At 46.1% G+C, this 17,713-nt stretch overlaps 1 protein-coding gene across 1 annotated transcript; it reads right to left on the minus strand.

Annotated features, from left to right (window-relative positions):
• Positions 1-282: 282 nt before the first annotated feature.
• LOC138567759 (zinc finger MYM-type protein 1-like) lies at positions 283-2,262 on the minus strand. The gene has a single exon (XM_069646243.1). The coding sequence runs from the start codon at positions 2,260-2,262 to the stop codon at positions 283-285; it is 1,980 nt and encodes a 659-aa protein (XP_069502344.1).
• Between the last annotated feature and the right edge of the window lie 15,451 nt (positions 2,263-17,713).

Here is a 17,713-nt window from a genome sequence, read left to right on the forward strand (position 1 = left end):
AGTCAAGAAAGAAGGAGATTTAAGCCTTCAAGTTGCATTCCAGTAAGCTATCACTGCCCCTACTCCACCCCTCTATAATCATCCAGGTTGTAGTAGCCCTCCCTCAAAAGGCAGAGCAAGATGGGAGAATGAAATGATTGCTAAACAGAAGGTACAGCTGCAAGGTGGAGTCCCACCACCACAAAAAAAGTTACCAATTCAAGGGAAACGAGAAGTAAAGACGTTTACCGATTAAAAAATACCAAGCAAGTGCTGCTGTAGAGGAGAACAGATGAACTGTTTTCATTGCAGCACCTTCCCCAGGCTAAATGTATTTTTACGGACAACAGTTCGTTGAATAAATTCATCTGCAATGGCCTCAACATCCAGATGTGCAGCTTCATCTTTGTGTCCATGCAGCAAAGCAACAGCATTTAATCGAGCTTGGCCCATTGTAGCCCTCAGGTAGGTTTTGATGCGCCGAAGGCATGAAAATGAACGCTCCGAAGAACAAGAAGATACAGGGATGGTTACTGCAATTTGAAGCAGTCGTGCCAGTTCTGGGAACAAATTGCGCATAGGACGACCCCTTTCACCTTGGAACAAGTCAAAGACATCCTGAAAACACATAACCGGAGTCTTATCCCTCTGTATAAGTTCAAGGAACATATTTCTATGCAACTCTAGATTGCATTCATGGAAGTCAGTCTTATAAAAATTCATGACATAATCACTGGAGGCATTCCCTGTAACAAATTGTTCAATGTTAACCATATGGTCACATGCAGTTGTATTGAAACGTTCTGACAAAGCTACCAATGTAAGGTCCATGAGTTCATAATAACCTTGTCTATAGAGGTCTTTGGGAGACTCAAAAACATGAGGAACTGACCCTTCATCCAGGCGCCGTGGGATTTTCCTGGCCCTTCTTTGCACAAAATGTTCCTCTAGTTCCACATCTAAATCATTGGCCGCTGATGTGGTTTTTGAGAAGAAGTCTTCAAATCCCTCACGCAGTTGTGCAACTATGGTCTTAAGGTTTTCAATCATAACCGCCGCTTCATGGAACCTTAAATTGACCTTCTGTAGAGCAGTGTTCACAGTTTCAACACGGGAAAATACCAAGTACAGAAGATTAAGACCTAGATAGGTTTCGAGTTTATGGAGCTGCAAGTGCAACCCATGGGCTTTTGCTCCCGCTTCATTGTGGTCACCGGCTGCAAGTCCCAGAAATTCAATTACAGAACTGTAGTTAGCTAGTACAGTCTTCAAAGATTTTGCTCGAACGGTCCATCGGGTAGGGCAGAATGGAAGCAGTTTGACACTCCCTTCTTCTTGACAACGTTCAAAACAAGCAAGCCGTTTTGGGGAATTTCGAATGAACCCAATCAATTCCCTTACAAAAACCAACAGATCCCTGAACTTGGCAATGCCCATAGCTGCATCCTGAACTACTAAATTCAGATTGTGTGCAAAGCAGTGCACATAAATAGCTCGTTGTGCCACCTCCTGCACCAATGTCTGCAAACCATGTCGATGTCCAGCCATATTGGAAGCACCATCATAACACTGCCCCCGACAGTTTTCCATATCATAGCCAAACCTCAGGAGAACATCTTTTAAAATGGCAAACAGAGTTTGTGATGTAGTGCTAGACGTTTGATAAAAGCCCAAAAAAATCTCCTCTACCTGAAGATCCTCTTTTGCAATACGAAAGACTACAGAGACCTGCTCTTTTATTGACACATCAGCAGTCTCATCCAAAATAATCGAAAAGAATTTTGCATCATGAATCTCTTTCATTAGGCCACGGAGCAAATTATGTGACATAATTGCCAGCATTTCATTTACTATGTCATGCGACATCCATTTGTATTCTGTTCTTTGAAGCCAAGTTTGAAGTTCTGGGACATCTCTGCCACGAAGCGACAGAATTGCATTTAAATTAGAATCCTCATCAGTATGGCCCCGAATTGCAAGACCTTGCCGAGCTAAAGCCAACAATGTGGTCAAGATATTCAACAGCGCACTTCTGTTATCCCTCATCTGCTTGAGGTGGCCCAACGACAGAGCTGCTACAACATTTGTACCCCTTTCCACAGATACTAGCACCACTGCAGCCGCCCGATGAAGATTTGAAGTCTGATGGCCGTTACATCTCTCTATGGCCTTCTTAAAATTATTAAAGCCATGTTTGGAGCTCGAAATTGCTACAACTGCTTCGTCAGGCACATGGGAACTCTGCTTTGGTTTAGCTGAGGTTCTTGTAATAAACCTCTCCATGATCACTTTGCGTCTTTTCCAGGGGATGTGGGTGAAGCGGTCGCTGCTATGTATAATGTCTCAAAACGTCTAACTGGCATACAACTGCAAGAAAGAAAACAAAATAGAATGTGTTCAAAGAACGCATCAGAGAACATCTAGACCTGAACAGCCGTAAAATAGAATGTTTTCTCTACAAGACATAAGCATCATTCACAGCAAAGCATGCAGGCATAACAAGGCCGTAAAAAAAGACCCCCTGCCTGCCCTCCCAGCATTGGTCTTTAGAGATTGGCCCCCTATCGCCATCTCTCTCTTACCCATCTCTCTCTTACACAGAGTTTACACTGGGAATAGGCAGATGAGGGGAGGGGGAGCAGGCTGACTGGACTCCACACACCACCCTACTGCAAGCGCTAGCTGCCAGATCTTCATGGGCTCAGCGGAACTCATCAACCACAAAACGGTCCTTCTACACCATGTGGGTGCATGAGCTCTGCATGTATGCAGTCTCTTGGAGCATTTGAAAGCAGAACGCTCCTCTCTTGGTTCAGTCTATCCCTCCCCTGTTGCTTTCATCCTCCCTCTTGTGCACCCGCTCTTACCCTTAACCTCAGAGCTATGAGACTGCTCTACCACTGTGCGAGTGCTGTACAACCAACATAACCAGCCTAACATGATATAAACACACTTGATTGGCCACTCCATTCCCGTGCCTCCTGTTACCAACATCATTCACCTTTATACACAGTCTTTCCTGGACTGCCACTCATGGCACAGGCGTCTAGTCGTTTTGACCAGTGTTACTGAATGAATGTTCTCAAGTTGCATCACATTTGACACAAGGCAAGGTGGGTGAACCGGGAACAAGGGTGGAGCCGGGCTGGACGGGGGCACAAACCCTCCTGCCCCCCTGTATTCCACCACTGCATTAGTCTCCTGCCCCCCTGTATGCCACCACTGCATTAGTCTCCTGCCCCCCCTGTATTCCACCACTGCATTAGTCGGCCATTGTGCCTCTAAATTTTCTTGCATGCAATTCAATGAATCTTGTAACAGTTACTTGTCCTTTTATATTTCTACATCAACAATGTTTAAATACGTTAATGCAATACACATCTAACGCAGGTCACCATTGAAGGGCACTTGCTAGTCATGAGGTGACAGCCTAGGCCTGTGCACTTGAGGCTGTACTGAGGACTCCCCCCTTCCCCCAGCCAAACGTCTGCGCTACTGCCAAAAATAGCAGAATCGGTTGTGCTGCAACGAACAACGCTGCTGCTCCGTCTATGGCCAACGTTTGTGGTGCGTTTGCCTATTTGGGCCCTTTCATAGCTCCTCCATCTCTCCGTATTGATCACAATTTGCATATGCGGATTGCCTGCATATTTGTCTGAACGCCTGCAGACGGGAGATGCCTTACGTACAAAGTGTACTCCTTAAGACTACATTCAGAACATGAGGATGCAGAGAAAACCAGCAGAATAGCCTTTTCCCTGATTGTCCCTGCATCCTTGGATTTAAGAATGAGGGAATTTACTCGCAGGTTAACTCTGGGTACAAGCTCAATCCAGGAAGTTAGTCCATCCTTTGAGCTCTCATTTCTGGGGCAGGTAATGTAACTGGTGCACACCAGGGGCGCCGAGTACGGGGGGGGCTCTGGGGGCCCGAGGCCCGAGCCCCCCCCCCGGCAAAATCAACAAACATTCCCGCCCACCCCCTAACCATGGCAACAAAATAAAAATAAAATCACTTACCTGCTGCTGCCGTTTTCCGAACGTTCTGCTCTCTCTGCTTCTCTGGATGGAAACGTCTGCTATTGCTGCAGCTGCCGCTCCTGCTTTAAACATGGGCGAACCGGAAGCAAAACACAGAAGCTTCCGGTTCGCCCCTAAGCCCTCCCCTCCAGGACCATACACCAATAGGAGTCCTAGAGGGGAGGGCTTAATCCGACATTCTCGCGCTTTTACCCGGGCCAGATTGAAGTGCTGCAGTATCGATGGAAAGGGCCATCGATACTGCATCACTTCTCTCCGGCCCGGGGGGGGCTCAGCCCCCACTCGATTTTGCCGGGGGGGGCTCGGGCCCCGGAGCCCCCCCGTACTCGGCGCCCCTGAAGAGGAAGATGTTACATAGAGCAAAATTTTACAATGGATTCTAACCGAACCTCCCTGGCACTCTGCCTGTTCTACTGAAGCAGACTGTGCCTGCCCCTGAGCACCGGCGCTTTTGCGCCAGGTCTCAAGAGAAATAGAGTTCAGGAATTACAATCCTGCTGGGGATTGTAGTTTCTTACAGCCCTGAACGCGTGCAGAGATGGAAGGTTTCTCTGATTCAACTTGCGTTATGTGCTAGCAGGTTGAGTTCCTAATCCTGACACTTAGCTTCACATGTAATCTGGCCTAGAAGATTGGCACAGTATTGCATTTACAACAAAGTTAAAATAACAGGTAAAAATAATTGAGTGTTTTAAAATACCTCCAAGAGTAAAATGTTACATAGAGCAAATTTTTACTATGGATTCTAACCGAACCTCTCTGGCACTCTGCCTGTCCTACTGAAGCAGACTGTGCCTGCCGTGCGCGCTGGCGCGTTCGCACCGGGTTTCAAGGGAAATGGAGTTCAGGAACTACAATCCTGCTGGGGATTGTAGTTTCTTACAGCCCTGAACGCATGCAGAGATGGAAGGTTTCTCTGATTCAACTCGCGTCATGTGATAGCAGGTTGAGTTCCTAATGCTGACACTTAGCTTCACATGTAATCTGGCACAGAAGATTGGCATGGTATTGCAGTTACAACAAAGTTAAAATAACATGTAAAAATAATCAAGTGTTTTAAAATACCTCTAAGAGGAAAATGTTACATAGAGCAAAACTCAGTGCTTGGGGATGCATGTATTTGTATTTGTATTTATTGTGTTTATATAGCGCTTTAATCCAAAGCACTTTACATTATAACAACAAGGTACATATTTGGACACAATATTTGCATTTACATGGGGTTTGTTGTGCTTACCACCATTGCCCTGGGTTCCAGCTCCTGCCTCTGCCATCTGGAGCTGCATGTCTCCTCCCAGGGCATGAGGTGGAGGGGTGGCACTGTCCCTCCTCCTGTGGCAGCTGTCTGCCTCCTGTGTCGAGTGATGAGGTTGCAGACCCTCAGGCGCAGATCATCCCAACCCTTCCGGCATTCCCTCTTTGTGCGGGGGACAGTCCCCACAGCCTCTCAACCACCTCCTGCCATATGGCAGTCTTTATTTGCTGGCTGGTCTTTCTGTGGCCAGCCCCAAAGAATGCCTCTGAGTGCTGTACCACAGTGCCAATCAGTGCAGGAAGCTCGGCCTCAGAGAATTTGGGTTTGCGCAGGGGGATATCAGGGAGTTGTGCCTTTTGTATTTCCGACATGTTTGGCACCCCCTGTATCAGTGGATGGCAGTTAGAAGCGGGGGATTCAAAGAGGATTGAGTTTTAAAAATGGCCACCGGTGAGTATCCCATTTCGGCGGTGATGCTATTTCTGGCACTGCTAATTCTGGCAGTTTGGGTGCCGCTATTGGTATTACCAGCACAAATCGGCTGGTAATACTGCTGTATTGCTGCTGATGCCAGTGATTCTGGTTTGCGCCAGTGATTCCGGTATTACTGGTTGCGGCAGGAGGGTGCGCGTCGCCGTGGACTCATAATTCTGGCGTTTTACCGGAAAACTCGTAATGAGACGCATTGTCCTGAATATTGCACTTTGGGTATGCCAACAGTTTCTGTTTTAATAATCATCCATATACAAAATGTATATGTTTTTATCTACATAGGGGTTTTAACTCTTATGGTTTTACGATTTTGTATTCGTCTTTTTTCATTTTAGAATTATTATTGTTTTCATCTGTATTGCATGTAAATGTTGTTTTTACCTGCTGTATTTAATTATTTGACTTTTATGGCTTGTGCCACAATATAGTATTGATTTATTGATGACTATCTGAAGTGGAGATGGTTTTGAAGACATTCCTCAACTTGATGAGAGGGTAGTGAGTGTGGAATGCATTTGAGGGTAACCAGCCGCTATTATCAACGGGTGGTGTACCTGTGTCTGGTTCAGGCACTACTGCTGCAGTTTCGAGCATTGACAGTCGTAGTAAGGGGCTGCATGTGCAGTTTGAGGGTAAGGATTCCCCTGCACTGGTCTCTCATATATTTTTTGAAAAGAAACGTTATTTTAATTTTGAGTTACATCAGTAGCATTAGCTACAGTATCATACCTACAGCGGCGCACTTAGCCATTGAGTATAATGCATATTATTTCCTATCAGTCCCTGAGGTCAAGGGAAGATACCATGCAGTGGATATCGTAAAGGGGAACGTGCCCAAGATCGCACAGGGAGTTAACACTTAACCACAATATGCAGTGTGAAACCAAGATACATACATTCTAACACCCAGGTTGTGTAAGATGGAAGGTTATCACAACCATGTTCAAAGGTGTGTGGGGTACTCACTCAGAAAGTCTTCATGATTACACAGAAGCTCAACAAGTTCCTCATCAACAATTGTTTTTAGTTCTTATCTATGCTAAATCCACAAACAGGATTACCAATGACAGGGCCTGTGAGCTGACTCCTTAGACAGAATTATAAAATGGTTCTTAAAGACAATACTCACCAGAATTAGAAGCAAAAACTGGATTGTCATTTATGGTTATGAACCCTGCCAATCAAACAAGGACCCCGAAAGACTGCACAACAAAGGAGACGACAATTTAAGATTGAAGCAAGGAGGCACAGGGCTAAGAGGAAAGAGGCAAACATAGGTATTCATGCACATCCCGGAGATCAAAAGAAACAGCATATGAAACTCAGTAATCACCAGGAAGACAATGGGACAAAAACAGGGAAAAACAGGAACAAATTCCAACAGTAAATCAAGGAACAGGTGCAGGGAAAACCCAAAACAAGGCCTATCTCCACCTTCTCCACCCTGAGAAGGAAAGGAGCAGGCAAAACCAAGAACAAAGGCAAACACATACCCACCACTCCCTCCGCCCCCACCTAGGGATGGAAAGGAAGGCACTATAAGTAAAAGTACTCCACAAAAAGTGAATTCTCCGGAAAGTGGGGTTCAACGTAGAAAACTGCAGGGTCAAAGACCTAAAGCACACAGCAGTTGGCGCTGAAATAGTGTGATGATAAGAAATATCCTAAGAAGGCTGCACTTGAGTTTAGAGTGGTACAGGGCCCATCATTCAGAGCCAAACCAGAACACCATAGAATCGCTGCACTACAATTGTTTTCAGGGCCCAATGCATAAACGCATTTACTAGATTAATCACTGTTGAGGTTGAACAGAACATGTTTATTTAACATATATTTCCCACTTATTTGATTTTTAGATTTCTAAGCAAAATGTAAATCAAGCATTTAATTGCCCATCTTGAACAATATGTTTCAGGATATTGATCCCTTATTCCAAGAGGGTTGAGATTCAAGAGAAATAAAAATGTGTTAGGAAAATCCTTACCTATCATTTCATACGCAAAGGTCTGCTGGCAAATGAAGGTAACAGCAAGATTCAATGAAATTAGTACCAGGCGAGGGTCAATCAGTCCTCGCCAGGTCCTTACCAGCACGGGAAAGACTTACCTGCAATGGGCGAGCACTTTGTCCCTCCACCATCCTTTTCTTTCTTCGTCCAGCGCCCTGGAAAGGGAGAAGGGACTAGTGTAGTGCCATCTCCCCGATTCCTGGCGCCATTTTCTTTTCTTTTTTTCTTGAGTTGCAAAACGGTTTCCAGGCCGTTTCAAAACTAGAGAAATAATGCTATCTGTCCCCCGGCATTACCAAACGGGTAAGGCCCGCCCTCAGGTTCTATTGCTTCAGTAAGTGCCCAATCGTTGAACTTAATAGGTGATGGCTATGCATAACCTGTCAGCAAATTCATGTAACAATGAATGACAGACTAAACGTTTTCCCAATTGTCTGACAAATAAGCACAAACAAAATACTGCTATTAAATTAAATTAATGAGCATGCAGAGGTCACGTTTTTTCAAACAAAAATGTGGTTAAAGGGAATCTCGGCCTAGCGGATTGACTATGAAATTGTGTCAATGAAATGTGGCAATAAATTCAATTTATCTGGTGCACCTGATTCAAACACATGTCAGAATGCTTCACGATTGTGAAGTGGCAGATCATTGTGGCCTTTAATGTGCTGGAAAACTTGACAGCTCAATGTACTGACCTGTATAATTGGATGGGGTATGTTTGATTTAGGGTTCTTATTACGGATGTCGGATTTATGTTCTCATAATGATTCTATAAGGTTCCGTTTTGTTTGGCCTAGGTAGAGTTGGTCGCATAGGCATTTTGGGTTGAAATCTTGCAAGTTCAGGAACGGAACTATAGCTAAACAAAGTAAACCTAAAACGCATGAAAGCACAGCAATTGTTACAAAGTTACTGCAACAAATTCAAAAACTCAGGCAATCAGGAACTGGAACTTGGCATCTAGGTTCCGGAAACCAGGAAACGGGAACGCAAGAGCAAGAAATAGCAGGAACGGTGCGACAATGACCAATGCTTGAACAAAGGAAACAGAGGCTTTTAAAGCTGACTAATGATCACCTGCCTCAGACATGATCAAGCGATTGCACCTGCCATTGGCAGGTGTTCTGTATCGTACATCCATCCATACTTGCCCTATGAGGTTTAAGAGGAAGCACTGTGCAGGTTGTTTTACTAGCTACTGTGAGAAAGTCGCATGTTGGAGGTTGAATGATGGCTCTGGGGAGACATTGGGTCCAGCAGTCACTACCCACTCCATGATAAAGGCACTTTAACAACCCATGAACAACCAGGTGATTGATGTCCTGTGAGATAACTTTCCAAAGGGTTAAGGGATGGAATTCAGAGGGGTCAGGCTACTGGGAAGCAGGGGAGTTGCTAGGTCTGGAAAAGACCTGGGGCTAAGCTGATGTTGGAACTGTTGGGACTGGGGGCTAGCTAGTCTTTTGGCTGTAGCTCCTGAGATTCTCTCCGGGGCTACAACCAAAAGATCAGGGGCTATAGCCTCCTTAGCCCCCCCTAGCAATGCCCCTGCTGGGAAGTTATGAACCTGGGCCAACAACTGGGAGCAGAGAGTGCTGGTCCAGCGGGGAGGCACCTCGATCCTTGTGAGCCTCTCAGCAGCCTGGGAAATTCCTTGCCCGTTGGTAAGAAAGCCCTTATCCATGGACAAGGATGGTTGACGTCATTCATTAATCAGTCTTGTACTGGTCAGAGTACAAAACTGTCTCTTAGTCCTGAGAGAAAAAACACTTGTACAATTCAGAGAGGACATGATCTTAATGCTGAAGAGAAAGACATGATATGATAGGTTAATTATAACTTGCTTAATACCCAGAGGTTTCTAAGCGCTGACCCGGCCATTGAACCTGTGGTTCTCCGTGCCGTTGCCCCTGAGCTATCCTCCCGAGACAGATTGACATGTTTGACAATCCTAAGCGATTTGATCCCCTGGCTTTGATAGGCCACAGACCCACGACCACTGGTGTCAGCAGAGGCTAGGAAAAAGTCCTGAAAGTTTGGTTTCAGCAGATACATTGACGGTCACTGCCAGTTGCACACACCGGTGTGTACCTGGACAGCCATTGTTCACAGGAGAATGTGTGAAAGGCAAGAAAGCTCTCACGTACCCACAACTAGCCAACAGGAGCCCGGAAACTGGAGAGCAGTAACTACAACCAAGAGGGGGAATCCAAGGTGAAGGACTGCATAGAAACAATCGTGGATTGTGGTGAAATGTCTGTGGGGCACAATGGCTGCTCCCTCGAAAACACAATAACTCCTGGCTACCAACCAGATGGGCTCCCTTTCAAAGGGCTAATCTAATTTCTGCTTAATTACTAGGTCGGCTGTCCAGGTCTGCAATGCGCAGAAGAGAGACCGCAATCCCAAGTACAATGTAGACAATTCAGTTGCCAAATGGCTACATATGTGCCACGTGACCGCAATGGGTGAACACAGATAGAGCAACTAGATGTTTGTCTTCTAAATTTAAACACATTAGCAACAAATTATGATTTGTTTTTAGTGTGATACTTAATTATTTGCTAATGTTATTTTTCCTCTATCTCACTCTCTTTGCTGCTCTCCTGGGTTATTCTCTTGTATTTATTTTTTGTATTTATTATATTTATATTGTTTGTAAGTTTTTTGTTTTTTGTTTTGTGTAGCGCTCTGAGGCCTATGGGTTTGTAGCGCTTTATAAGAAGTATAAGATATAAATCAAATCAAATCCAATTATGTTCAATTATACATAGAAACATTATAATCCTTAAACAGTGGGTTAAATACGTTTGGAAAAACAGGGCCGCATTTTTTTAAATCTCCTGAAGTGCTAAAAGTGGTGTAAAAACCTAGCGTAAATGTGGTACCCAATTTTAACACTTCTTTTAGCCCTCTGGGAGATTTTCAATATTTTTGCAGGCAGAACGGAAATAAAGATTCTCGCTTGCACTCCGGTTCTGATTGCAAAAACCAATTGCTTTTAAGAAGGCATGACTTTTTTTTAAAGGTATGTGCATTGCAGAGGAATCAGTTGTACATATTTCGAGGTGCAAATAAAAGTGTAAAGATGATTTTTTTATGTTTCACACTTATTTTTCACTTTGTAGGCAAGGAACCATATTGCATGAAAGTACAAGCCGGTCCTCTCCCTACAATTCACACTTTTTTAAATGTATTTTTTTAATAAGCACGTTCGGGGTACTACCTATAAAAACGTGAAGTCTACACATGGGGGCATTACCAATGTTATGGTACAAACACTCAGTCTAAAGGTAAAACAATGTAAAGTCTACAGAGATTGTTATTGCCAACATGAGGCTGAGATCCCACTGCCAGCGTTAAACGCTGTGCCCAAATGAAGTGTTTCTCTAATGCAAAGGCCACCATTCTACCAATGAAACCTTATTTCACTCTACCCTACTACTTGCAAAACATTCATTTTATTTAGTAGTTTACATCTATGCTATAGTTAAGACAGGTGGACGCACTGTGCACAAACATTAACCAACATATTTTGAGTGTGGGTGGTCGCAGTTTTTTGTTTTCTAGTTGGCCTTTTCCTTGAAACACTTCAATTGAGATTATAGAGAAATATTCTGATTTCTTGGGGTGACACGTTACCTATTGGACCTACTGGTGGCCTGTTTACAGTTCCCCATCAGAACATATCACCAGACGGTTTGCAGTGAAAGGGGAAGACTTCCCGTTTACAGTTCTGCCTTGTAGAACAGTTTTGTATTAATGTACCACTATTCACACTCCATAAATGATGCCCCTCCTTGAGAAAGATATCCATCTTGCCCTCTTGATATGAAGAGTTCATGTAAACCCCCTTTCCAGGTACCATGAAATTGACTGACCTTGCAATATTATGTAATGACATAGGTTCCTGATAAAAGTGGAAGAAATCTCAACTAAAAACTTAGCAGAACCAAAACATGAATTACCCATCCCAGAGCTGAATTTCCTACAGCAACGTGTTCCCTCCAACTCCATATGGACCCTCCTGTGCCTCAGAGACGATCCTGCAAGGAAACGGCTCCAAGGTCATGGCTGCAAGGCCTGTCCACAGCCATCCCTTTAACTCTCATCAGCACGATGCTACAGCGGATGGATCGACAGATGACTCATCCACAGATATACCTTCACTTTCTATACTTATTTGTGTTATTGCACACACAACATTGATTAGTGACTGGGGCCCGCAGGATGGACATTAGGGTTTCTCTCACTTTAGATTGGTCAACCACAGCCCTTCCATCGCTTGCCTAAATCATGCCTGACTCTTTGGCGATAACAGCCACTCACAGTGTCTGGGATGTATAGCGTGCAGCACTTCTGTCTTGGCATTTGGTGGGTCTTTATATTGTGGTAGGTATAGGTTCTGGCATTGGTCCACCCGGATGCTGCTACCAGGCATGCCCACCTAGGAACCTCTGTCTTCTGGTACTGTCAGACCCAGGAATGTACACAGATGGTAAGATACCTTGGGTTGTTAGTCTTCCCTCTTAGATGGCAAGGGGTGTACTCGACTGGCAGCCATCGAGGTTTCTACTAGCAACCTTAGGCCTCTTTGACACTGCACAATCCTCCTGAGTATTTAGTCTTGATGGGCTATCTCTCTTAATTTCTTCCACCTTTGTTGTCCCTCTATCACTCTGCCGCACTCTCCTCCTCTTCACCTTCTCGTTCTTTTGCTTGCACTTGTTTCCTCTCCTCTACTATTATCCCGTCCCTATCCACAACTCTACTTTTCACCTGTTTTGAGTTTCGCTCCCTCTCTGTGCCTCATTTGCTTCCCGTTTATATTTTTCACATCCTCTCTCGTATTTATTTTCTTTACCTCCCCTGTTTCTCCATTTTTCTTCCCTTTTGATGCTCTCTCTTCTGTCCGCCTCCTCTCATCCACTTCCTCACTCTCTTCCTCTGCTTTGCTGCTCCCTCTATTTTCCTTCAAGTACTCTCTGTTCTCACTCCTCCCATCCACTTTCTCAGCTCTCTCCTCTTCCTCCACATCCTCTCCTCCTCTCTACCCTCGCTCTGCACCTTTACCACCTTGTCCCGTCACCACATTCCAAGGTTCACCTGCAACTCCACACATTATCATCTAACTCCCGCCCCTTCCGTTTGCTATCCTCCCATTTTATATAACACAGAAGGGCTGGGTCCGTGTTGGGTAACTACCTGACTGCGAAAACTGTGCAAGTGTGGTGAGTGTGCCGTGACTAGATACAGATTGCACAAACTAGTGATTCCACAGCAGGCTGACTGCCCTGCAGTTCCACTTGCGGACGTTTCAAAATCTGTTTCAGCCATCTTGGAACTATTTGTCTCATGGTTCCCATTCCGGCAACCTGTTGCGTGGTGGGGCCCGCTACCGGATCACTGGGTGGGCCGGCGCGGATGTCAGGGCCACCCGACAGGCACCAGGAGGATACATCCATGCAGCAGACATCAGGCAGGGGTCACCCTGCTATCTCTGGATCACCGGAGTAAGACACGTGGGTGTCGGGATCACCCGACGGATAGATTTGGGGCTGCGCTCACGCATCCGACCTTCAGCAGGGGGCACTCTGCATGCCCCGGTTCACCAAGGCAGGCCACCGTGACTGGGGACACCCAGTGCACAGCAGCCCCTGGCTCTGGGGGCACCAAGGCCGGGATTCTCCCAGCGGCCGTGATCACACAGCGAATCCATTCACCAGGGACGGCGTTGCCCAGCAGGGGCACCATCCGGATGCCAGGCCACGTGTCAGGCCTTGGGCATACTGCCTGGCACCAGCATGGTGCTTCACACACGACACAGGATTCAGCTCTTGCTTCTACTGACGAGCTGGAAGCGGCTCGTCTCTTTTATTCACTTGGTCACATGGTTACTAACATGTGAGCATGATACAGTTCCTGCAAGCTACCATGCTCCCCAGGAGGGGTGACATGCAACACTCCTCCTTTTTCATAACAACAAAACAAATACCAAACCACAGCATAATACACACACTAACACCAGAACTGCAGATCCCACTAGCTTTCACATACTTAGGGCACAGGTTACCCATGGGGTGACGGCCCGGGTTGGTGGACTCCTGGTGACACGTCAACACTCCACATACAAGCACACCCCTTTATTAACCTGGGTGAGTGAGTCTTGCCCCACTGACACACCACCCTGTTCACACATGGGACCCCTTGCTACAAAACCCACAAACATAAAAACACAGCTTCATGCAACTTTCTGCCTGCACCAGTTTGGTTCTGCGGGCTCCCAACCTTGAAGTGTACCCATGGTATTCGTCCGACCCCCCCCCTGAGGTGTCATCAGGACAGTTTGGAGTTCAAGGGCCAGTAAAGCTTCACCTGGGGGTACCAGAGGCCACAGCGGCCTAGTCCTTAGCGGGTGGAGGTAAATAGCATGACAGACCAGCTTCAAGGTCAGGGTAGCCAACGCCGCACTTGGGGATACCGGGGCGCCACCTCTGTCTAGTCTCTGGATGGTGGCAGGAAGGCTATGGCAGCCCGATGACAGGGTGTTGGCGTTCAATGGGCCACTCACATCACTCCCCCCTCTACACCGGGCTACTTGATGTTTCCCAGCTGTGTCCACTGCCGCGTGCACCTGACTTGGCTCGGAGCGTCAAAGGTACCTGAGGGCGCACAAGCACCCCTTCTGGAGCCGCTACCCTTCCTGGCTCCTCCATGGTGAAAACTAGGACTCTCTACGAGGGGCGGATTGATGAGTCTGTAGGGCATCCTCTCACTGATTGGCATTCTGGGCTGATGGGACACCTGTTCTGGGACACCCGTTCTGGAGCTGGGGAGCACTGATCACATGGTCCTCGTCTGTCCTTTTGGAAACTTCCCCACTCCCAGCTGACGCACTGGGCGGCCTGGTGACTGTAGCTCCTTCGAGTGGGCACCGCCTTCCTTCGTGGCCAGTCTGCGCTGATCCTCAGCACCGCTGCAGGCCTGGGTTGTTGGATGGCCCAATCTCTTGTCACCAAATAGGCCTCAGTATTTCCTTCGAGGGACCTTGCCTCTGCCCCCAATTGACAAATGTAGCACCTCCTCTTGGTGAAAGGTGGAGGAAGTGAACCTTAGACTGGCTTCTCACTCTTAACTCTCTAGTCACCATTGACTCCATCCTCCCAGTCAATTGGTCAGATCACTATGTAATTAACTTCACTATAGACAATGCCAGTACAGAGCACATCACCCCTAAAAAACCAGAAACATTCGAAACTAGAAATATCAAAAAGCTCTCTTCCGACAAACTCACTCCAGCCCTGAGTGCTGCCCTTGCCCATACGGCTCTAGGCACCAACAACCCCTCCTATCTAGCAGAACAATACCAACAATGCCTTACCCAAACTATTGACCTGCTTGCTCCCATCACCACTAAAACCCGCAGACCGGACAAACACTCCTGTTTTTGGTTTAATGAGGAACTTGTAGCCTTAAGACGCACAAAAAGATCACTTGAACACCTCCTTAAGAAAAACAATACCCTAGAACCGGCATTAGCCTTCGCTGAAGCCAACAAAACTTATAAATCAGCAATAATCACCCAAAAAGCCAATGCCTTCAACCTCCGCATTACTAATGCGTCCTCAGACAGCAAAGAACTGTTTACCATCCTTAGAGAGCTCGAAAACCCTTGTCAAACCTCAGCACCTTCTAACGCTAGCAAAGACTGGTGCACCACTATTCAAAACGCACTCTCATCGAAAATCCTCCTACTGCAAAATAAAATCGTTAGTAAAAAAACGCTCCTAGCTGACAAAACTCCACCCACCATATCAATGACCACATCAAATGCCACTACTGGCCCCCCATTTCAATTCACACCAGTGACTAACAAAGACGTATTAGACACCATAATGAAACTCAAAGCTTCCAACTGTAAAGAAGACCAATTCCCCTCCCACCTAGTGAAACTATGTGCCCCTACCCTCACACCTATCATCACCGAATTCATCAATGCCTCTTTCCTCACAAACACAGACCCCACCAGTATTAAAAAAGCTTGGGTGACACCACTTCTAAAAAACCATCCCTGGACCCAACAATACCCACTAATTACCGACCTATTACAACGGTCCCATTTCTCCTAAAAATAATTGACAAACTGCCTACTGCCAAATTCAGAACCATTTGGAACAACATCAATTACTAGGAGACCGCCAGTCAGGATTCCGTCCCAACCATAGCACAGAGACAGCCCTCCTTGATCTGAAGATCCAAATGGATGTCACTAGAGAAGCAGGCAAACTCTGTCTACTTATGCTTCTGGACTTCTCAGCGGCCTTCGATCTGGTTGACCACGATAAACTCTGTAACACTCTAGCAAACAATTTCAACCTAGCTCAGAATGCTACCAACTGGATCAAATCATTCTTGGCTGATAGGACCTCCAGAGTATCCATCGGCAAAGAATCAGCAGACCCAGTGCCTGTCCATGCAGGTGTGCCGCAAGGTTCCTGCCTATCCCCCACTCTGTATAATGCCTACACGAAGCTATTATTTGCAGCGTTGGATGCCATGGGTGTCATCTATACCAACTTCGCCGATGACACCCAAATCCTCATTCCTCTCTCAGGCAATATGAACAAGACTCCCTCCTGGTTAACCAAATCTACTCACTCATCCAAAACTGGATGGCTAATAACAGCCTTTGTCTCAACGATGACAAAACCGAGCTCCTCATACTAGGCTCCTCCAGCAAAATCAACACCCTTGAGCCCGCTTTCAAATCATTCACCATCGATGGAACCATAATCCCTGTTCTTAAACAAGTCAAGACCCTTGGCGTCTACTTAGATGCAACACTATCCATGTCTAAACAAGTAAACACATTAGCCTCGTCCACTTCCTACACCTCCAAACTCATTTCCCTCAGCCGTAAATTCCTCTCAGCCAACAACTGTGTTACTCTAGCCAGAGCACTCATACTGTCTAAGCTAGACTATTGTAATATCCTATTCCTTGGCACTTCCAAAGCCAACATAGCCAAACTTCAACTCATGCAGAACAAAACCCTCAGAGCAGCTCTATGCATCAAAAAATCCGAACATATCTCTAACACCAGAAGAGACCATCACTCGCTCCCCATCCAAGCCAGAATTCTATTTAAAACCCTGAGCATCACCCACAAATGTAGGGCTAACAAAGCTCCCAAATACCTCAACAACACAGTCATGATGAAGCCCCAGACCAGACTCCTCAGGTCCAACAAAAATGCATACCTTGAAACCCCCAGATACAAAAGAGAGAAAGCAGGGGGTGGTAGCTTCAAAACACTGGCCCCCAGACATTGGAATGCGCTATCTTCCCACATTATGAATGAAACCTCCTTCCCTAAATTCAAAAGCTTATTGAAGACTTGGCTCTTCAATAAGTTCTAACTGAACCAGAGCACTAATCCCCTCCAATTAACTGTTTATACCTGACTGCTTTGTATATTATTGTATATTATTGATTCCTGACTGCTTTGTATATTATTGTATATTATTGATTGCTATTCCTGTGGACCTCTGTGTTCTTTCTAAGATTGCATTCTCCCATTGTCTGTAACTATGCTGTGATACCCCCGGGTCTGGGCGTATAACAAATGTAATAAAATAAAATAAATAAATAAGTAAGTGCTGCAGGGTTTAATCCTCTCTTTGCCCCCCTTTCAATGGGATGGGGTGGTCACCTGCAGCTCCCCTGTGTGACTTGGGAACTGTGGCCCCGTCACTGCGGGCCTCAGTGCTTCAAGGGCCCACTGTCTTTTTTTTACTTTCACCGCCGCGGGCCAGACAGCCTGGGCCACGCTTACCTCCTTTGTGCTTGTGGGGCCCGCCGCGGGCCTCTGTTACGTTCCCACCTTCCCCCCCCCCCGGCCCTTTTGTTACTGCGGGCGAAATGCTTTCATTAGGG

Source organism: Ambystoma mexicanum, chromosome 2p (assembly GCF_040938575.1).
Source record: "Ambystoma mexicanum isolate Mex_15411 chromosome 2p, UKY_AmexF1_1, whole genome shotgun sequence".
Taxonomy (NCBI): domain Eukaryota; kingdom Metazoa; phylum Chordata; class Amphibia; order Caudata; family Ambystomatidae; genus Ambystoma; species Ambystoma mexicanum.